Consider the following 24135-nt stretch of genomic DNA (forward strand, 5'->3'; position numbering starts at 1 on the left):
TGATCATGGCAGTGGGGTTGTTGAAATGCTTCTAAAATCAGATCATCCTCAAGCCTCGAGGAGAGGTGGGAAAGAAAAATTTCTCCTCCTCCTCCTTCTTCCATCCACCCACGAGTGAATACCAGATCCAAGGTTATATCCTGCCTCTTGTGTTGGACTACTGATGTACTGAGACAGTGACATGGTCATTGTGGTATCCATGAATTCCTCAACTGGCTCCATAAGAACAATTGATGTTGAAGTGCCCTAACACCCCAGCCCTGTGGATTTTCAACATCATATCTCAGATTACCTCAGCCTGCTTAGGCTGGGAGGTTGCTGAGCAGCAACATGAATGATACACCAGCAGCATTTCTGTTCTGTCTGTATGGCCCAGTACAAGACACAAGCCCTCAGAATTGATGCAAGGGCAGATGGGTTTCCTTGTGTGGGGGCTGGAATCCAATGGGCAAAGCTTGGAGAGATTCACTCTACCAAACTCATCTCTGTCCCATAACCAGGCCTGAAACCGGAATGAAATTGATTTACATCAGGTTGGACAATTGTGGAAGGCTAGAGGGCTGTATTACTTCCCCGGGACAATTGTGGAAGGCTAGAGGGCTGTATTACTTCCCCGGGAGACCTTGGAGGGCTATATCCTTCATCACATCTGCTCTTGCCTCTCCCAAATAATTTTCTCTGCACTGTCTTAGAAATGTCATCCAACCCCCTACAGAGCATTTCCAAGCAATTAAAAAAAACAACCCTCCACATATTTTATATTTTCGACCCCTGGGAGGCCATAAAAACAACATTGTAGGCTCCATGTAGTAGTTCCACTTGAATTGCTACAATCCATACAGACAGAATCAATGCAACTAAAACATGCCAACAATTATGGAAAACAAAACTGTCCAACAGACTGGAAACAATCAATATAATCCCCATCTACAAAAAAAAGAGACACGAAAGACTTTAGCAACTATAGGACCATAACATTAATTTCCCACACAAACAAAAACATGCTCAAAATTTTACAATACAGTCTCCAACCATATATGGAGATAGAAATCCCAGAGGTCCCTGCAGGATTCAGGAAAGAAAGATGCATTAGTGACCATATTGTAAACATATGATGGTTAAAGAAGCTCATCAGAATTCCAGAAGAAAATCAGCATGTTCTTTACAAATTATAGCAAAGCATTTGACTCCATGGATCATGAAAAACTATGGATGGCACTGAAAGACATGGGAGTCCCAACTCATCTGATAGTTCTGATTAGAAATCTGTACTTAGGACAAGAGTCTACTTTAGAAAATAATACAGAGAAACAGAATAGTTCCCAGATAGCAAAGGGTTCAGGCAAGGCTGCATTCTATCACCCTATTTGTTCAACCTGTACACTGAGATTATCATATGAAGAGCAGGTTTAGAGTCAGAAGAAGGAGCTGTGAAGATAGGAGGAAGAAAAATCAACATGTAAGAAATGTGGATGACACCATACTACTAATGGAAGACATCTCAGATTTGGAATAATTACTGAGGAAGGCAAAAGAAAAAAGTGCAAAGGCAGACTTAATGCTGAACATAAATAAAATAAAAATAATGACCATAGAGGATCTACACATATTCAATTAAGAAATCAACCTTGGATCCCATACATTGATGAGAATGGAGACTTGCAGCCAAGAAATCTGAAGAAAACTAGGAATGAAAAAGACAGCTATGAAAGAACTAAACAAGATCCTAAAGAGTAAAGATATGCAACTGAACATTAAAGTTAGAATCATCCAAGCCATTGTATTCTTCAAGAGCTGGGAAATGCAAGAGCTAGATAGTGAAGAAAGTGGTTAAGAGGAAAATCGGCTCATTTGAGATGTGATGCTGGAGAAGAAGAGTTGAGGATGCCATGGGCAGTCAAAAAGACAAACAAGTAGGTTCTTGAGGAGATATAGACAGAAATAGCTTTAGAAGCCAAGATAATCAAGTTAAAGTTGTCACGAGAAGGCATGACTCATTAGAAAAGACAATAATGCCAGGAAAGGTGGAGGGCAGGAGAAAGAGAGGGAGACCACATGCCAGATAGATAGACTCAATGAGGGAGACTACAAACATGAATCTACTAGAGTTAAGCAGACCAGTGGAGGATAGGGGGGCTTGGAGAGGTCTTCATCCACAGAGTTGGCATGAGTTGAGGATGAAGGGCAGTTAACAGCAACAACAACAATGGCTCCATGTGGCCTGTGAGTTTCACTTTGCCTACCTCAGATATAACATCATCTGTCGCATTCAGAAACTCCTGGAACTGGGAGGTCACCACACACTCCAATATTTTGCCCAAAAATAAAATGTTAGAAGCTGGCTAATGTTTGTCCACTGTAATGGGATCCAGGCAGAGCTTTTTCAGTAATGATTTCATAATTGCACCCTTTAAGCATGCTGGAACTCTGTCTTATTGTCGCCTGGCTTTTTAAACAAATCTGGAAGGACACACATGTGGTGGCTCTCACTTCTGCAAGAATTGTGGCCACCTCAAGTAGTACAGATTGAAGAGTATCCATTATCACTGGACAAGCTGGAGCCAACGTTTCTGGCATCTCTGTCAATGATAGCAGCTGAGTCAGAGTGCGCCAGAGTGATTTTATCTGAAAAGTGCTGGGTAAGTTCTTCACAGTGGGACTTTGAGTGGTCTAGATTGTTCCCTCTTGGGCCTGTGTGTAAAAGACCTCTGACTACTCATTGCCACTCTGCCCAGCTCTTTGGAAACGCAAGCTACAGAAAAAGAGATTCCATCTGAACATTAGGAAGAACTTCTTGACAGTAAGAGTTATTCGACAGGAATATGCTGCCTTGGAGTGTGGTGGAATCTCCTTTGTTGGAAGTTTTTAAACAGATGCTGGATGGTCATCTGTTGGGGGGTGCTTTTGTGTTTTCCTGCCTGGCAGGGGTTTGGGCTGGATGGCCCTTCAGGTCTCTTCTGACTCTATGATTATATAGCAATAGTGGAGACAGAGATGTTTGTCTTTGTTGTTTGTATTGCCACAGAGCAGATCCTCAGATAAGCTTTAGCCTATCTTCAATTTGCTCCATTCTTGAGTTTTCTAATACAGTACATCAATTGTTGTTTCTTTTTTATGTTAGCAAACTGCACTTTGTTCTTTTATACCCCAACATAGTGGTTAATGTTCCTGAAATGTAGTGGTTTACTGTCTCTGGCATTTTGTTTTGAAAGTTGCTTCTTTTTGGATATGATAGTACTGTATTCAAGATAGAAATCCTTTTTGGCGAGAGAAGAAGAGGATCTGCCTCTGAGCAGTAGGTGGGAGTTACATGTGTTGGTATGAGTGATATAGGTAGGATCAAGTAGAACAAAAGAGTGTAAGCATTGAGGTTTTCAAGTCTCTGTCTGTCCTTGTTTGTATTGCACTCCCTTTCCTTCCTGGCTAACTTCACCACCATTGTCTTGATGAATATCCTACCCTCCCACTTTAAAAAAAATATATCAGAACCTTTCTCTGTCAGTCAAGATACTGCCATATCCTTCTCCCTTTCACCAGTAGAGAGGAAACACTGTGAAACTAAGAACAGACTGCCTTTTGTTTGTATTTCCTGTTCTTGGCATCCCAGCCTTTTCCAGTTGCTATGATAAACCATTTGCAGAGGAAGTTATATCAAACCACTTCAGGTTCCTACCTACTCTGGAACGTTCTAAATATAGATGGAAATCTCAGAGCAGTGCAGCCCAACTATAATACGGATTTATGTGTGTGTCTGTGTTGCATAATTTTGAACATAGAATGATGTTTTCAACTGTCCAGGACCAGAAATAGCAGCTTCTCACTTATGCTTGTAAATTTTAAATGTTTTCTAGGCATTTATGTTTTAAAGGCATTAATACCCTGAAGACACTACATCTTATCTGATCTTAGAAGCTAAGCAGAATCAGGTCTTGATGGGGAACTACTAAGGAATACCAGGTGCTGCAGTATATACTTCAGAAGAAAGCAATGTCAAACCACTTCTGAGTTTTATTTCATTAAGAACACCATGTGAAATTCATGGGGTGGTCATAGGGTTCACAGCTTTAATGCCCGTATGGTGTACACATAGAATCATATAATGACGGAGTTGGAGGAGTTGGAGGAGACCACAAGGGCCATCCAGTCCAATCCTCTGCCATATTCATATAAAATATATTACAAAGTACTTTGTGTCTCCAGGCACCTGGAGATTCTGACCTGGTTTATACAGTTAATGGGATCCCTGTGATCACCTATGGATGTGTGAAGGATTATATAAAACCATTATTTGGATAAAGTGGCATTCCATGTTGATTGACAAAGGACAGGTTATTGAGGTCAGTATTACTATGCAGCCTTGTGGATAATTGTGTAGAATATCTGTGTTTGCAGGTCTGTGAAATTCCTACCAGAAGGAAACTCCTTTCAGAGGCCAGCTCATCTCCAAGTCAGTGAAAGTTTGGCATCCTAAGAATGTCATAGTGGAACCTGCAGATAATGCTCCTTACAAGTTTGGAATCATGTGGGTACATGAGGGTACAAGGTGATAAATAAATGGGAGATTCCCCCCAGCTTGTTAAAGCTGGATAAGGACAGCTTTGTGGCTGGAACAGACTTCTCCAAGCTGCCTGGTACAGCTTGTGTAGGAGGGTTTAGTTTCTTCCCTGCATTGTATGGTGAGTTGGAAGGGAAAGAGAGTTCATGGGATATGAACTTGATGACATGCACTCTCCAACCTCAGTTTTCTTATGCTTTCAGAATCCTTTCAGCTGTTACAAAGTCTGCCTCTTTTGCAGTTTAAGTAGTCTTTTTGGCATAGGGATTATTTGAACTGTAAAAAATGCTTTTCACTCTGATCCAAATCAACCATTCCCAAAGGAGATTTTAAGCTGTGAAGGGGGTAGGCTTCTTAAGTGCATAAAGGATCTTTGAGTAGGAGAAAATTGGCACTAGAGGGAAGAGTGTCTTTTGCAGCTGGTAGTCTGCTTTCTCCACCTTCATTTTCCCTCTTGCCTTTATAAATTAGGTCCTAAACCGAAGGGCAGTAAGTGGGAACTTGAATTCTAGTCACTATTCTTATTTTGGATTTGGTAATGCGTTAAACCCATTACTCCCTTTGCTGTGGTTGGCCCCATTTTCTGCTATACCAATTGAAATGTGTTAACTAGATTTTGGTGGTAAGCGCTTAATATGAGGACAGACTGAAACAGATATTATGGATTTCTCTTTTTCATTTATCTGTGAGTGGTGGTGTTTATGGTTTTTCATCTACTCTGCAATAAAGAGAAATACTCTACCACCCTCTTATCATATTATAGGCTAGTTTTATGCCTGCATCCATTGAGCTAGCATCCTTGGATTTTTCCAGCAACCTACCAGATGGTAGGTGCCTATCTGCATGACCAAAGTTTATAGTGCCTTTTCTCTAGACGTTGGCTCATTAATGTACATAAAGGCATGGAGGAATTTGATAGGTCAAGTCTCTTTATAGCTGCTTTGTAGTTTATAGTTCTACAGCATGCAGAAGGGAGCAACTTTGTAGTTATTGCTGCGGGAGAAACAGTTGTCTATTGTTATATGGCTTTTATCACAGCAAACAATCCTTTCAGCTGAAGGAAAGTCCTTTCAGTGTTTAACATGTCATGACATTACTGTTTGGGCTGTAAATGTTCTCTATTTCCTCAGGGAAACAGCCTTTACTGGTTCTGGTAGTGTTTCAAATATCTGTTTCACCATAGGTACCTTTGGGGGAAAAGAGGTTTTTTATACATTTATTAAAACACAAAATGCAAGCCTGTGTGTGTGTGTGTGTGTGGGGGGGATGACTTGGCAGTGTCCCCAAGGCAGTTTTTTTGGTCAGTGGTGATTTGAATCTGGGTCTTCTCCATTCCTGTACCTAGAGGGCAGCAAACTTTCTGTCTATCCATATTCAGCTCTTCTGGGTAATCCTTTACATAGAGTTCACTAGGCTTTTCTCCTAGGTAAATTGATATAAGAAACTGTTTACATCTCCAGCCTTATTTTGAATTACCAGATTAAAAGCTCTACAGTTATGCTGGTCAAATCATATTAATTAACTTTACAGATAAAGTTGATTCAGAATAAAATTACTCAGCTGCAACTGTAGAGAATGCATTACATAATCGATTTACCTGTTTTTCTGTTGAATATCAGGGCAAATCCAGAGTATCATTTATCATCTTGAAAGCCATTAGCAAAACTGGCTGTGGTAAAGACAAACTCTCCTGTGTGAATATGACCTCTTTGAACAGCTGTGTTAAGCTAAAACAATGGAAGTAGTGACTGGATGTGAAACTTGTTTCAAAGGGAGCTTATTGTGTTCTTAGAAGAGATCAGACTCCATGAAGTTTGAGCTGAGTTTTCTGCAGTCATACCAGTTTCCTTCTTTTTACCATCTTGCTTTATTTAATTTTATTTTACTTTGTAGACTTGGTTTTTTTAATGAAGGTAGAAAAAGTTCTTTTCAACTTTTCGTTATGGTACTTGTTGACCATAGAGCTCATGTTGGTATTTAGCTATAAATGGAGCCAAACACCCAATTTAGGCTGCATTCCCAAGCAGTCGGACATGTCAGGGGCTGCTACTGGCCTTAAATATCTACAGGCATAACACTGTTTAAAAAACAAAATTCAACAGGTTTTAAATCTACATTATATCTCGGCTGCAACTTTAAAACTGATTCTAGATGTAAATGCTCTTTGTCACCTATATTTTTCTGAAATCAACTCTAACCCCTTAGTAAATGATATGAACTACACTTTTAATAAGCCAATTATTATTAGATGCTAGACTAAAATATTACTATTACCCAATTATTATTGGGTAAAAGCATTTAATAGTATTAACAATAATGTAAGAATATTAATTAAAAATATGAGTTTAGTATCAGGTAAAATAAATATGTAAATAAAGTAAAATAAATATGTGGCTAAAAATCCTGTTTCTGAGTTTGCCAAAAGAAGCAAAGGAGATCAGCTTGATTCCCCCCCCTTCCCCACACAACCATAAAGTGACTTGTCTTTTAATTTTCAATCAGGTCACTGTCCTCCCTTCGCCTTCAGAATTTGATCTGTGAGAGGTATCAAGTGTTCTCTTGACTAGTGCTCAAGGGAACTGACAGTTTCACTCATCTGTTCTGTAAGAAAACCAAAAAGGAAAAAAACCAGACCTCCTTTTACAGGATAAACAGAACACAATTTCAGGACAGCATCATACATTAAATGTGATATGAGGGACAACTTGTGTAAAAACAAGAACCAGTTGATCTTTTTAGTGATGTAGTGAACCCCTTTGCATGGATGCATCATGTCTGCAGCCATGGTTACTCATGCCTGCACATGGACTATGAGCGAGAGCAGTTCTAGGCACAGGCAAGAGAGGCCCATCCTCTGCTGCAGTTCAAATTCCCCAAGTTCCAAAAATTGTTTTAATTGTGGGATGGGATGGGGATTGGCTTCTTCTGGAGCCTAGGCTTTATTTATAATATTTTGTTAATCTGCCCATATTTATTTTGGTTATTTTTACCCTGCCTTTCACAAAGAATCCTCAGAGCTGTGATGTGTGTGTGTCCCTGTGTGTGTTCAAATTTAGGGAACAGAAGAGAAAGGGAAAATGGATGCTTACTGGTCATAAGGTATGCAAGGGAGGAGAGTGTGCTAGTCCTATCACTTCATTATGCAATTCTGTTGCTCTCCACACATGAAGGGTGCCCTTTGGAAGAGGAGAACGTCACCAGGGTTCCAGATTGTGTAGACAGCAAGTCACATTCCATGTGTGGACTGTGGAAAGTGACAAAAACATGCAATGTGGTATCTGAATTATTATCTCCTGCCTTTCATGTATTTATCTTATAGCCACTGAAATAAGCTAAAGTTATGATCCAGTATAGGAGATATTAAGATTTTTCAGATGAGTGAATTCATCTGAGAGACTGAGTTTAGGGCAAGTTTTATAGATATAGAAATGGTCATAGACTGACATGGTGTGAATAAACTATTTATTTATTTATTTATTTAATTTTCATCTTTCTCCCAATGTGGGACACCTTGCTCAATATACTGTAGTTTGCATTGTAATACCTGCTATGAATGTTTCTTTTCTCTAGATTTATAATGGTTGCTATGAAAGGGAGAGTTGTCTCTCAGTTTGAAAATGACTTCAATTGGTCAGGAGTATCAACAAATTGGTTTGGTTTGTAAAGAACATAACTAGGCAGAGGTTTTAGCTAGGAAGCTAAAGAAAACATAAGTTGGGAACAGTTATGGTGGGTTGAATTGCTGGTAGCAAAAAAAGAAGGTGTTGAAAGTCATGGAAGGAAAAAAGTCTTGTCTAAGGGAACCCTGCTCGAAGATTCGAATATTAGTGGAGCATGAAGCCATGATGTGCCACTGTGAGCTGAAGCTTCAACTAAGTAGCAGATCCTAGCATCTGGAAAGTTTCAGGAAGAGATATAGCAAGAATTAATTTTGGAAACTACGGGGCTTGACAGACCGCCCCAAAAGGGCGGGCTGGAGGCACCCGTTTTTGCTGCTGAGGGATGCCGCAGCAGCCAAGCCGCATGGCCTCTCTCCGCACCAAGAAGAATCCGCTAAAATGGTTTTTTTGGTGCTCACGGCAGACGCCATGAGTGCACCATTGGCGTACTGTCGTGTGATGATGACACAAGCACAGCGCTGTGGTATATGGATGCTGCACCACACTTGCGTCATCATGGCATGTGGGCAGGGCCGCACCATGATGGCACCGCCGAGGTGTACTAGGGCTTGGGACCATGTGGTTGCTCCAAAATCCCGAGCCCTAAAATCGGCCCCAGGCCACTGCAAACTGGCAGCCTATATCACCCACAAAACCACAGGCAACACGAAGAGCTAGAGGCAGAGGCACATCAACAGCTGAACATCCTTTTGGCTTGAGTCCAGTTGTGTTATTAGCCACATTGCTACATGTAGTCATCTTCTGCTGTACTCCAGCATCTCATTAAATACCATCTGATTTGGGAATTTCATTTCTGGCACTATCTCTTGTTTCATTTTGCATTGTCTCAGTCAATTCAATCTCCTAGCAAGCTTATTAGGGCTATGGGAAAAGAATGCAAAGATAAATAAAATGGATACTCAGTATTGGATGCAAGAGAAAAAATAAAAATAAAAATACAGAGGTAAGCGAATGGTAATTTAAAACAATAGAACACAATTTCAGTTGTCATATATAAAGAAAGGTTCATCCCCATACGTTTGGCATAGCTATGGAAGAAAAGGAATTCATATCCATATGTAATGGTTGTATAATAAAATACAAAGATTTTTGAAGGATATAAAACAAGAAATAAATGGAATAATAGGACATGAATTGGAACTGATTAAAGAAAGATGTTTACCTCTAAGCCTTAAACATATAGGATTAAATAAGGACGATAATTTTTTAATAAAACAATTATTCAAAGCAGCGCAAGCAATGATAGCATATGGGTGGAAGAAGGAATGATAGGACCTTAGTAAATGGAAGTATTATATATCAGAATATATGATGTTTGACTAGCAGGAAAAAAAGAGGGATTTATATGGGGCAATTGAAGGAACAAGTTTGGTTCAGAAATTGGAAAATATGGGATGGGGTGGGGTACAAGTCTGTGAATAGGACTCTTAAAGTAGATGTTATTTATAATAAATAAAACTGTTCCCTGCGGGTCAGGGGGAGTGTGTGTGTGTGTGTGTGTGTGTGTGTGTATGAATTTTGGAATTTAATTTGAATTTAGTTAATAAATGATTATATTATGGAACGTATCATGAAATGTAGGAACTGTGGTAATTTTATGGTAACATTTGAATTAGATGTAATGACACTTATATACACACAAAAAAGGGATTGTGTCGTCATAGGATTTTCGTGGCTGAAGACATTCAAAAAGGGTTTACCATGACTCCTTTTGTGCAATACTAACAAGTGTCATTATCATTTTGTCTCTGAGAGATCTTCTGCCAGTGTCTGCTCCCACTGTTGCTGCTACCCAGTAGCTATTTGACAGTTATTCTTTATCGTATTTTAAGCTTAATAATTAAAATAAAGCATGGGGATACTTCTATTTCTAGTGTGTCATTGTAGCTGACATTAAAATGCTAAAAAGATCCTAATTGAAACTGTTATATTGAAACTGGATACATTTTACTTGAATGGGTGGGCACCTGGAACATTGGTATATATGTGTATGGAATATAAAAATAGAAGATGATAGAGCTCTTTGACATTAAATAGATGTTCTCCTGTGGAAGATGTCTGTTCACTCTAAAGACAGAAGTTACAAGGGTGAAGTCTGGAACTGATGTACCTTTAAATATATGCTAAGTATATGCTCACTTAATAATGTACTTACTACAGAAAAATGAAAGCATCTAGGTATTCCCTTCCTGTTGTGGCGTAATAATTAGTAAAGGGGAAGTAGAGTTTTTGCTGTCTATAAATGTTATTCTTTTGACACCTGGCATGGTACATCTGAAATTACAGAACTAATAAGAAGATCTGTGAATTGTATTGAGTTAGATTTTGAGAAAGGTCTCTAGTACATTAAAAATGAATAAATAAAAATAATAGTAGCAGTATGCAGGTTAAACTGGTTTATGAGCACTAGGAAACTAGAAATGGTCACTTAGCAGGTACAGGTTTCTTGCACTAAACCTTTTGTTTCTTCCATGTGGCTCTTCAAGATGGTAATATTCTCCTCCCCCTTTCTCCCCTCAGATTCTTGTCATCTATTGAGCCCACCATGCTTTACTGAGGAAGATAAATACAGCCTGGAAGCTCTCCGCACAATTCATAAACAAATGGATGATGACAAGGATGGTGGCATTGAAGTAAATGAAAGTGATGAGGTAAGTGAGGAAAGACTTGACATTTCAATACCTTTGAAAAAATGAAAATGTATGAAGAGGGACAAAACTTCCATAGAGGGTTATTCCCTCGTGCCAACTGATCAAAGCAGGGTCAAAGTTCTGATCAGAGTTCTAAGTTATGTCAACTATTGCTCCTTTCTATCCCTCCTTCAATTTTGTTATATAACATTACAAGGTAGGAGCTTTGAAGACACTCAGATTTAAGGCAGAAGTTAGCAATTGACAGACCTTCCCTCACCTTCTTTGTTCATTTTTTAAAAATTCAGCCACAGATGCGAGTGGATTGCTCCTTCAGACACCTTAGAATAATCATTCACAGCAAGTATCAACCCCCCATCATTAAGATGGCTAAGGGAGCTATCCACAACCATTGGGAAATAACCAAGTTATGTCCCTTAAGAGTGGAATTGGCAGCTCACGTCTGAAACTATTGCTTGTAAAACAGTTTGCCCACTCAATATTCATGAAAGATATTTGTGAAGGGCTATTAAGGATTGTCACCAGCTGTGTTCTGGTAGCTGGCACACAATGAGGTGAGTATCTTCTGAGACCTACTATGGACCTTCTGTAGGTCTTGGGAGATTATGTTCTTACTGTGTTCCAGCTCTCAGAGCATAGGTGGTGATTATATGGCCATGTATGGGGCGAGATAAATTTGGATTGCAGGTGGGTGGAGTAATCCTCAGTCTCTTTGAAAACTTGGGAGAAAAAGTGAAAAATGGCTTTTTAGATGACTCTCCTAGTCAGGGTTTCCTGACTCCCAAGAAGTTCACTCCTCCCCCCCATCTTCAAATATTTTCCTCATCCCTAGCATTAGCTTTGGATACAGATTGCAAGAGGTTTCTTACCTATCTTAGAGGAGTGGAATGCTTGCTGGACATGATATGCAATCCGTATAAAGAACTAATAAGAAGATCTGTGAATTGTATTGAGTTAGACAATTTGCAGTTCTGTGGTATTTTCTTGCTCTCAGCAGGCTTGCCAGTTCATCACTGAAGGATGAAGTTAGTCAGTCCCACTGATTTATATCTTGGAGGTTGAAAAGTCTTCTTTCACAATGTATGGATGTACTGGATGTATTTCCATGTGTTTCTCTTTTTAGTGGTTTTCCTGGAGTGGGTTAGTGTAGGCTGTTGTTAATAGCAGCTTAAGGCAGCGACTTTTGAAAGAGTTGTTAAATTTAATAAAGAAAACGAGAGTGGAAAATTTCAGGATGATTGGAAAGGGAACTGGATTGCTCTATTCACATTTTACCGTATGGTGTTAACCTATTTTTGAACTGAGATAGCTTCTTATTTAAATATTCACCAGACCTGTGTTCCTGGCCCCTGAACAGTATGTTCAGAATTGAATGGGATACTTGGTCTGTTGATAAGAGGGTTCTTTTTTGACGATTAGGATTAGAAATCTTTGACAACAAGACCAGTTAAGGAAATATTATTGCCTCTGAAACTGTTAAGATCTTAGATTATTTAAGTAGTGCTCTCCTTAATAATAACAAAAAATATTTATCTGCCTTGGACAACCTCTGGCTAAACTTTAGCCAACTGCAGGGGGTGGGAAATAGAGACACAGAATGGACAGTTGATGAGCTTGGGTGAAGGTCTAAGGCTTTATAATACAATTTCTGGATACAGCTGTGTTGATGCATAGAAATAAGGCCAAAGTAGATGGAAAGGGGGAGATGGCACCACTTTGAAAAACATTTTTATTAGTTAAATAACTATCCCAATCCACCCATTTTACTTCTTTGGTGTCAGTTGCTTAAAGAAAAGTGTTAGCCAATGGAGCACAACACTTTAGGGTAGAGGAAAGAGTGGATTAAACTTTTCTAAGCAACAGTATCCACTGCTGAAAAGTGAAAGCCCCCTCAGGTTATATACTGTATGAACCACATAGGTATATGCATACATTTATGTGACTGTCCCATGATTTCTGGTTTGGCCTCAAGTACAAATTGAGATTTAAGAATATGAACAACCTCATAGTAATGCAAAAGACAGACACTGAAAGTAAGAAGATCACCAAAGAGTTTAGAATTACCTTAACTGGAGTTTCTCTCAGTAATACAGCAATAGCAACATCAATAGCAGGTACATTTTTTTACCGCTTATCAGTGCATTTAAGCACTCCCTAAGCGGTTTATAAGGTGTAAGCTAATTGCCCCCAACAATCTGGGTACTCATTTTAGTGACCTCGGAAGGATGTATGCCTGAGTTGAGCTTGAGCCCTTTCACTGGTCTTGAATTCGCAACCTTGTGGTTTTGAGTGAGTGGCTGCAGTACAGGCATTTAACCACTGTGCGACTGGGGCTCTGTCTCTCAAAACTGTGTGGATGTCCTTGATTGCTTAGGTGCATACTTGTAACATGGATGCATCCATGTAAGTTTCTATATAGAGAGTACTTCATAGGTCGTAGTAGCTACTGTTCCATAAATTGGGGATCACAATCTTAATTGCCTCATTAATGAAAAATTAAAATACACAAAGAGGGCAAAATGCACACCTTGTCGAAAAATTTATGCCCCAAAATTGACCCAAAAATCTTGGGTTGATTTATATATGGGTCAGTACAGTTAAACTGGTTAGAAAGGTTCTAAAATAAGCACTACCCAGATGCCCCACTTTTTCTGCCTTGGCAGTGATTTCTGAAAGACCTGCAAGGTAGGAGTGAGTGAGTGAGTGAGTGAGTGAGTATGTGTAAGAGGTGACTCACTTCTCAATCCGATGGAAAACCCTTCTTTTTTGTCCTTCCTTTTCCCTCAGTATCTTCCTTGCCTTCTAAACACCACATTTTCTCCAGTTCGTGCCTTCCCAGTCAGATGTTAAATCCTCCAAGTACCACATTTCCTCCAGTACCTGCCTTCCAGTCTGATGCTAAATCTTCCAAGCACCACATTCCCTCCAGTTAAATCCTCCAAGCACCACATTTCCTCCATATTCCTGCCTTCCCAGTCCCATAGAAAACCTTCTAAGCACCACATTTCCTCCAGTTCCTGCCTTTCCAGTCTGATGTTAAATCCTTTAAGCACCACATTTCCTCCAGGTCCTGTCTTTCCAGTCCAATGTTAATCCTTCTCCTCCCCTAAGTTTTACCCTCAACATATCCACAGGTCATATCAAAATCCTAAAACTTTCTCTCAACTTATCCATGAGATCAACTTGTACACAAGAAGATATGGTAAATATGTACAGATATTCTGGCAAATGGTATTTGAAGAGATAAGAGAGATAACACGACAAAATCTTGAAATATGCCCAGATATTACTTTATTATCAATTTTGATAAGGTTAAATGTACTCAAGCTATCAAAATTTATTGACAGCAGCAAGATTACTAATACCAAGAAAATGGAAAAATTAAGGAAACCAGCAAATAGAAGAATGATATAAAGAAGTTTGGGATATTGCTATTAATGATAAATTAACAGGTAGACTTAAAGTTAAAAAAATGGAAGAGGAATGATTTTGAAGAGATATGGAATAAGTGTATAAATATGTTTTTATAAGAAAAAGGGGCGTATGCCTCCATGAGAGTCATTGCAATTTTGGAAGACTGATTAATTAAATGGTATATATGGTCCTGGGGGTGCACTTTGTAGCAGTGTTGAAAATATGTATGTATAATGTTTGATTTTTAAGTTTATGTGTGTTTTTTAAAATTATAATAAAATCAATTTTAAAAAATGCACACCTTAATGGCTGGACAAGAAGATCCATAACTTTGAAAAGACAGTTATCAACTCATAAGTGCCCCCCCCCCCTTGAGAGTACACTTTAGGCCAGGGATGGAGTGTGTGTGGCCCTCCAGTTGTTGTCAGCTTGCAGCAGCCTTAGCTGGAGTAACTAATTGTGAAAAGTGCAGCAGTCAACAACCTTTGGAAGGGAAGTACTTTGTCATTCTGCTTTAGACTATGACTAACACAGCCACCCACCTATTTATTGACCTGAGTGATAAGGCATTATAATCCATCTTATTCTGTAGTGCCCTCCAAGCCACTTGGCCAGTTATCCAGAATTCATAGTGAAACTCCTGGTGTCTCTACTTTATAATACATAATCACATTTCCCAGATCTTATTTGTTCTTTAGAACATTCAGAACCTTTTCACTGACATTTTATAACAAGGCATCATATAGTGCTGGGTGAGAAAGGACTGCCCTAGAGCTTTACACAATTTCCCACACTATCCTGTTTTTATGGCTTTTGACCCACCCTGCAGACTGTCCTTTCTCTGACAAAAAAGAGAGAAAGGTTGTATACCTCTTCTGAAAGTTGTCAGAAGAGGCAACTCACCTAAATGGGGCCTCTTTCTCTGCTAAAGATCAAAAACTGTTTTTCAAAAACAATAGTTGACTTGCTACCACTTTGAGGTTTCTTTACAGGTGGGTGGGGGGTGGTGGCAGTTTGTAGTCCCTTGGTAGAAAAGGCTTCTAAACCCATAACAATTGCTTACTCGCTATCAATATTGTTTTAGGAAAATTCAAGGTTGCTTGTAGAATATCAAAATATGTTTTTTAAAATATGTTTAAATTACATCTAATAAAGTACAGTACATGCCATTAAAAAAAACCTGTCTGCCACACTAGGATAAATAAAAAGGTATTTACCTGCAAGTGGAAAGAGAGCAGAGAAAAGGGCAGCCTGGCTGTCTGTTGCAGGGAGTCCCACAGTATGGGACAAGCCACCAAGAAGGCACTCTCCCATGTCCTCACCAAGCTGTGATGGGCTGGGACAGAGCAAAAATTCTTCCCCAAAGATCTAAGATTTGAGAAGGCTCATATAATTTCTTTAATTTTGTGAGATTAAAGCTAAAACATATCTGCAAATATTTTCTCTAAATTTCTTTCTTTGCAGATAATAAGAAAAACTTGTTAGAGGAGTCTGTTTTGCACCTCAGAAACGATCTTTCTATCCCTCCAGATAATAAGGCTGTTATTAAAATAATCAAATGATTAAAATAGGTGACCTTGGGCAAGACACATGCTTTCAGCCTCAGTACAAGCCAATAGCAAACCTCCTCTGAACAGATCTTGCCAAGAAAACTCTCTGATAGGTTCACCTTAGGGTTGCCTTTAGTCAAAACAACTTGAAGGCATACAACAGCAATAAAGTAGGCTTCAATGTTCACCTCTCCATTTTCTAGAATGGGGTGCAGAATGAGTACTACCTCTTCAGATGTGGTCTCTTCTGTTTCAAAAAGCACACAAAGATGTTTTCTGTATATGTGATAGCTGTAATACAAATCTTTTTCAAAAGTTATTTCACTTGGAAGACTGATTGCGTACATTGGTAGAAAAGACAAATGTTGAAATTGTTCGAACAATAAGGAACATTTATTTCATATGTAATGTAATGGGGGATGAAGAAAGCACAGATTTGGAAAGTGATCACACACACACACACACACACACACACACACACACACACACACACACACAGAGAGAGAGAGAGAGAGAGAGAGAAAGTAATTCATTTTAGTGAGTGCCATTTAGCTTACTGCATACCAAATAACTAGTGATAAATTTAAAAAGAAGAGATGGCACTGGGAAGCTAGTTCATCATAGATATTGCAGGTACAATTAATAGAAATAAGTTTAGAAGTAGTATAATCTAGGAAGATGTTCACTCATCTTAAAATTTATTATATTGTAGTGATCATGTAGCATTTAGAAGCTGTGTACAGTATGTACATTATTAGCCTGAAAGTTCTGTAATCATGCAATCATGGTTTCTTTTTTCCTGTTTTTATGCTTATATAGAGTATTCACTTTGGTACATAGTTGCATTTCCAGATCTTTTCCATTCCTTCAGTTTCCCTACTAATTCTATTTAATGGATTGTTGTAATTATATTAAATAAAAATTCTGCCAGAGGAAGGAAAGTCCATAAAAAATAACTATACAGGAAGCAACCTTTATAAAATAAGATCACAATAACAGGAATGTTAATTAGTGAGCAACATATTCTGTACAATGTTTAGTACTAAGGTTGGAATTAATTTCCTGGAAAAATCTAGTTGATTTGTATTTCTTTTATACTCTTCTAGTAGCTCTTAAGTTTTGATTAGTCTCATGCTGAAGCCTAGTTGATACAAGTACAGTAAATATGGCAGTCTTTCATCGATTGACAATCATTTTGTAACTTGTTCTTATGAACAAATACAGTATAAGCAATTACACTGAATTAGTATATATATGAAACAGATTAATTTGTTTGATAATATGCTGATTGAAAGATTTCATAGAACACAATGAGGATTTTGTAAAGTGTAGTTAATTACCATTTATTTCTTCAAAAAGTAATGTGTTATGATGACAATGTAAGTGTAGTATTTTAACATCAAATAGCAATCTGTGTATTAGCACACAAATTACTTTGATTTAACTTGCAATATAACTTGTATAATAATAAAGTAAATACTATTGTTATTGTAGGCATTCAAGTCAGGGCGAACCTAAGGTCATGGGAGTTTCTTGACAAGATTTATTTGGAGGTTTGCCATTGCCTTTCCCTGAGGCTGAGAGCATATGACTTAGGGAGATAATATTCTTACTGGGGTTCCATCTGGCTACTGTTTTGTCTGAATGCTTTTTTTTTTTAAAAAAAGACTTTTAGTAGTAGCTCTGAGTAATTTATCCAGGTGTGTTACAACTTAACCTGTCATATGCTGCTTTTATACTCTTCTACAGCTGTTTGCTTTCTCTACAGTTTGCATCCTATCACTCCATGGGAAATTCTTCTATATTTATGAGACTCTATGGCAAGGGCAGGAATTCTGCAGCCCTCCAGATGTTGATAGATTGCAACTCCCAGCATTGCTCATTATTGCCTATGTTGGCTAGGGCTGCTTTAAGTTGCCTGGAGAGCTACACAGTTCTCACTCCTAAAAGTAACACTGCTCTGAGAACATGTTTTCTAGAAGCTTTTTTTGCAATTGTAAAAAAATGACTGTAAAAATGACATTGTCGTCATATTGTGTGTTACATGTTCAAAATTTAAATATAGCATGATGAATAAATAACACTTTGGCATTAAAATATGTATTGTGGAAAGCCTGACACCTCCTGCTTTTAGTCCGTATCCGACTAAAAACTTGAGTGTCAGACTTTGTACAAACACATTAATATGTCAAATTGTTATCTATCCATGTTGTTTAAATTTTGAAGAAAAAGAAAATACCTGAGTTCAAAAATGTTGTGAACTCCTAAATGAGATGGGGAACACCAGATGTTTCTTAAAGCATATTTATGGACTAGAGACTTCTTCTACATATATTAATTTTCTATCACCCTGAAAAGATAATACAGTTGCCCTTCCATTCTTGCAGACTTGAGAGCCGTGGTCTTGAATATTCACGGAGGGGCGACCTCTGTTATTTTCAATGGGGCGCACTCCCCTGCACACACTTGCAAACACACGCCCCATTCAATCCTGCGGGGCTTGAATATTGGCAAGTCTCCATTTTTGTGGGGAGGTCCAGAACGGATCCCCCACAAAAAGGGAGAGCCAACTGTATTGTATTTCTTTATTTATACCTCACCTTTCCCCCCAAAGCTAGGACTTTTTATTGTTGGATATACAATTCAGTTGGACATACAAGTGAAAATTGTAAATTCATTGCAATGCCACCAGATACAGAGTTGTACATTTAGGAATACAGAATGTCATCCATGGTACAAGAAAGCTGCAGGTGGTACAAACATGACCTTATTCCCTGGGTTAGAGCACAGCCTGGCTTGGCTGAACACTGTCATCCCTCTGAAAGACAGTGGAAGGTGTGAATTGCTCAGCTGCTTCTGCTCCTCTTGATTCAGTGCAGCTTCCATAATAAAGTGGGAGGTGTAAATCAGAGACATCTGCAGATTTCAAGCAGGGAAATGAATTTGGATTTTGTAAATGGCACAAACTGCATGCTGCTGCTTCATTTATGTGAAATATGTTTTGTTAGGATAAGTGAAATTACTGAGCGATAGAACAGGGTTTATGGGGAAAAAAGTTATACAAGAAATGTTATGTTGGGCTTTTTGCTTGTGTATGTGTTAGAAGGCCTTAGGTAACAGGTATTTGGAGAAACATCTACCTGATACTCTGGGAAACTGCTACTAGTTAGAGCAAGATGAACCAACATTCTGATTCTTTCTAGGCTAATATCACTTTAATGTTGTATCCTATTATGAATACAGCATTAAATTGACATTCTATAGAACTGACTGCTGAGGGAGACTAGGCCAGTTGTTTGTGTTGTCTTTCCATTGGTGAGCAAAGACCTTTTTCTTGTGTTCAAGATAGATGGTATGTTTAGTCCATATTTAGAAGAGGTACTCTCTCAAGTTGTGAAAGATTCTTTTGGAAAATACTTATCTACCCTTAGGCATCTTGCATTTAGCATTCTTTGTTTTCTGACTGGTTATTAGGAAGTAAATTTTGGTTTAATCTGCAAGTTTGACTGTGTGTGTGCTGTGTGCCTTCAAGTCATTTCTGACTTATGATGACCTTAAGGTGAACCTATCATGAAGTTTTCTTGGCAAGATTTGTTCAGAGGAGGTTAGCCATTGACATTTCCTGAAGCTGAGAGAATGGGATTTTACCAAGGTCACCCAGTGGGTTTCATGGCTGAAAGGGAATTGAGCCCTGGTCTCCAGAATCATAGTCCAGTGCTCAAAATGCTACACAACACCACCTCTGCTCAGATATATAACTGAAGATATCTCCTGTGCAAAAGGATCAGTCAGTGTTGGAGGATATTCTTTCAAAATGTAGATTGACCCACAGATAGGCCTCTAGGATTTAAGCTGGGTTGCTTTTGAAGGATGCTCTGATTGATGTATTTGGAATTATTTTATTATGTTTGCCTATTTAAAATAAATAAAATATTTTTCTGGGTTTCGTACTGCCCTGAATGTAGTTTTATAGGGTAAAAAAATGGGACATAAAGGTAACAAATTATTTTGAAATGCATAATACAGTTTTTTTTTAAAAATCTGTTTCTGCACAGATGTACTGGAATTGTGCCCTGTTAAAGCTGATTCCAGTTTTTATAGTTTCCCCTGATATTGTTAGATTTCCCCTATTTCATGGAATGCCACAAGGCAGAGTTGTTTGTTTATTGAAAGCATCTTACAGTACAACCGCTAACTAAAATGGGTTGGCAAAGTGAAAAGCCTGAGCCATGCAAAGCTAGGTATAGTAAAACAAGATATGAAAGGTATAATTGTAGCAATCCTTGGGATGAGCAGACTAAAATTGAGGTTTTAAACAGAGACTGGATGGCCATCTGTCGGGGTGCTTTGGTTGTGTGTTCCTGTACGGCAGGGTGTTGGATCAGATGGCCCTTGAGCTCTCTTCCGTCTCTGTGATTCTATGACTTCATACTGACAGTAAATTCCATACAAATGATTTCACCGCAGCTTAATAATCACAGTGTTCTACTTGGGAAATGAAAATACAAGAAAAAATGGAGTGGCATTAATTGTGAGAAGAGATGTAGCAAAAGCAGTCAAAAGCTGTAACACAAGATCTGATTGAGCCATGTCAATAAGACTTCTGGGAAAACCCATCAGCATTTTTTTTTTGTTAACTGCCCTTGAATTGATCCTGACTCATGGCGACCCCATAGATGAGACATCTCCAAGACTCCCTATCTTCCATTGCTCTGCTTAGGTCAAGTAAGTTTATGCCCATGACCTCCTTAATAGAGTCTGTCCATCTAGCATGCAGTCTTCCTCTCTTTCTATATCCCTTTCTACAGGACCTAAGCAGAGCAGTGGAGGACAGGTGGCCTTGGAGACCTCTTATCCAGAGGGTCGCCATGAGTCGGGTCAACTTGAGGGCTGTTATGGCAAAAAGGGCATTGACTTTGCACTTACTCTCAATGCCAAAACAACTTAATGTATTACAGAGAAACTTGCACTGGAGATTTTTAAAGGCAAGGGAGGAAAAGCTTCACTTTTATTCTGTTTGCAATTGGGAGTCTCTGTTTATTCAAATTGGTGTGTGTGAAACAGTCTCTTTGTCTCTTGCAAAGCCTGTGTTAACATCTTGTCTCTGCTAATACTGAACAGCCACGTGGACTGTTCAGTTACTTTTTGTATTTTATGTTTATAGGCTGAAAAGGTGATTTTTGTATAGAGTGAGGAGATTTATAGATATTCTTAGTTTTTAAATATTGCAGTACTCTCCGCAGTATTCCCAAGCATTATTGAACACTTTGTATGTGCTGTGTTTTGAAATCCAAGGCCTTTTGAGGATACCGTTTCTTTTCTTTGCACAGGAGTACTTGCCAAAACAAGACTATGCTTGCCAAATGAAAACAAGAACATTTCACGTAAAAGGAAATGTACTAGATGGTGATTATGTAGAAAGTGGCGGTCCTAGTTTTAAAAAGACCTTAGCTGTTCTAAAGACATGTAAAAGAATTCTTGTTGTTTAATAAATGTGTATATTGTGGGTGTTCAACCACTTCCGGGTTTTTTTGCAAATAAAAAGCAAACACTCTTGAAAAGCCTTTGGATTTTCTGACCACAGCAGTTCTCCTGGATGAGGGATCCCCAACTGCCTTTCTGTTCCAGATAAGTGCTTTCTTGACTTAAACAACAACAACAACAATGGCATCGTCCCAGAAGCATCAACTTTCCCATCTGTATCTTACTTAGTATCCTTGTCTTTCCTCTTCCTGAAGAAGTAGGGCTGCTGGTGGTAGAAACTACAAATGAAGTTGAGCAAGGCTGCAGCTGCTGCAATTGTTGTTGCCTGTTAAAAGGATTGAAAAATCTTGAGTGCTGGCTTGCTTCTTGAAATCCAGTTGAAGGACTGAAAGGGAACAACCGAATCCGAAAACAGAACTAAATACACACTTTCTGTTAATAAAACATTATAAAGCATATAATATGTAAATAGGAAGAACTTCTATGGATTGATGGCACGATAAATAATTAACTCTCATTTTGAGTCCAGTGCTTCTCAAACTTAATCAGTTATACAAAGGTGTGTTTATATAAAGCTTTATTCCAAGTTTTAATTACATAGTCCAAAATACATACTCCCAAGCTTTAATTGACGAGCATAGCAGTAGTTTTATGCTGAGGTGTGAAAGCTGAGGGAAGTGGTTTATGCATGTTGAGAACTTTCATTGTATGCACATTTCACTGAAGCCAAATCACAGAGATATTGTATCTTTTCCAGTAGCCTCCAGAGCTTGGAAAGTTATTTTGTAGCTTTCCTTCTGTGCTGACACTGGGCCTGTACAGATAGGCCAAAATAAAGCCGCTTTAGATCATTTTGGAGTTATGCTGATTAAATAACATACGCATCTTAAGAGGCCAGAAGTGGTGCCAAAACTGCGCTCCGGTCCTTAGGACTGGAGCATGGCTTTGGTGCGGTTTCTGACCTCTTAGGACACATACATCATTTAAACAGCATACCTCCAAAGTGACCCGAAGCAGCTTTATTTTGGTCTGTCTGTACTGGCCAACTGATTCTCAAACTATGTACCCCTTGTACATCTACATGTGGATATCCCCCTCCCCCCCGCTTGTTATAGTATAAGAATAAAAATATTTTGTTCATTCGCCCATTCATGTACTGTATATTTGAACATTTTACAAGGAAATAACATTCAAATTAGAGCAGCTTTATTTAAATAAATTCAGTACTTAATAGATGTGCAAATTTTACACACACTGTCACACACACAGCCACACTCAAATACACCAATGCTCACAGATACATGCATATTCAGTCATGCTGTTTCATTCTTTCCTTCACTTCCCCACACTCCTCACTTTTCTGTTCTCCTCCAGGACAGAGAAAGTTTGGGATGAGAATCCAACTCCAAGTGAACCACTTCATTACAGTCTTTGTAATGTTGGCATTACCTGTTTCTCCTGAAGAGGCAACTAGTTGCAGTGCTTTTGCATGGCTGTTCACCACTTTTTTATATTTATTTCTTGTTTGAGAGAAAACCCTTTAGGAATGAGAAAAGAAGAAACCTTTAAATATTCCTATAGAATGCCTTTCAAAATACCTTTTAAAAGTAGCTGTTGAAAATAACTAGAAACTTTTATTTGTAACACAAATTAAAATACAGCTTCACTCTTGCTCAGGTCATGGGAAATGTATTCTTGTTACTCAACAAAGTAACTAGATACAGATAACAAAGTGACTTCTAAACTCTAGCGGTGTGACACTGTTTTTTGGTCAGGCTGTGTTAAGTATGATGTGACTGTTAGAGTAGGGATAGTCTTTGCAAACCAACATTTTTACTCAAAAGCTTGTGGGCAGGCTTGAGGTCAGTACAGCCCTATTCACAGCCTGCTTGTGTGTACATGTGTCCCAGGAGAGAGGTGACAAAATGTTTTCTTTGTAAACTGTATTAAACATTTCTACAAGCATCACTATAAGCTTTTACTTAAGGCAGAATATATAATATTTCGAACAAGCTATATAAAACATAAGCAGTGCCATTTGGTGATCAAAGTACATAAAAGCAATGTGGGCATAAAATGGAATTTAGGGGTGAAGCAGTTGGCCTGCTTGGGGCACCGTGATCGGTGGGCCACCGCTACAGTCCCAAACCGGCCACTGCCAGCTCCTTTTTGATCTGGTCCAAAGGACTGGATCGCAGCACTGGAGTAGCTTCTGACCACCTTGGGGGTGTGCGTCATCTGAACACCACACCCCCAGAGTGGCCGGAAGCTGCTTTTTTTGGCCTGTGCATTTCAGGCTTTAATCTCAAATATCTTTAGTGAAAATGATGTAGAGATCTACAGTTAATTCATGGTCTTCAGGTTCTGTATCTGAAAACTGTGTCCAAAAAAGGATACTTAAAAGTGCCTACCTTCAACTGAACCATGCACATTTTAAATTATTTATTCAAACAACATACCTGTTGAATGGGGAGGATGATGCTGGCAAAGGTAGGGGGAAGAATTTGTGCACACTCAGTGTTGCAGACATAGGATTAATTTTTCAATAGGGCATGAGGGCTAATGTTGGTTCTGAGGAAGTATGTTTAAAAGAGCAGAGGGAAAGTGTGGCCTGTGTACTTAATGTGTTCCCATTAGCCTTTTTGAGGCACCAAAGGGCCCCCTAACCCCTTCCACACAATTTGGGAAGGATTTGAATTTGAATTTTTTTAAACTAAAAATTTGCCATTTCCCTCAAAGACTGCTTTAGGCCCAGAGCAGCATTATTTAATTATTTATTTCCTGAATTGAAACCAGAAGAA

The 24135-nt window shown here is 38.7% G+C and overlaps 1 protein-coding gene across 3 annotated transcripts in view; it reads left to right on the forward strand.

Annotated features, from left to right (window-relative positions):
* The window catches only part of STIM2 (stromal interaction molecule 2), a 79813-nt gene that overhangs the window by 24944 nt on the left and 30734 nt on the right, over positions 1-24135 (forward strand). For all 3 annotated transcript variants that reach the window (XM_089525064.1, XM_089525065.1, XM_089525067.1), the window contains exon 2: positions 10756-10886. In XM_089525064.1, coding sequence (XP_089381190.1) covers positions 10756-10886 — 131 coding nt within the window. The remainder of the gene's footprint in view (positions 1-10755; positions 10887-24135) is intronic.

Source organism: Sceloporus occidentalis, unplaced genomic scaffold (assembly GCF_023333645.1).
Source record: "Sceloporus occidentalis isolate IW3139 unplaced genomic scaffold, rSceOcc1.0.p SCAF_5, whole genome shotgun sequence".
Classification (NCBI taxonomy): domain Eukaryota; kingdom Metazoa; phylum Chordata; class Lepidosauria; order Squamata; family Phrynosomatidae; genus Sceloporus; species Sceloporus occidentalis.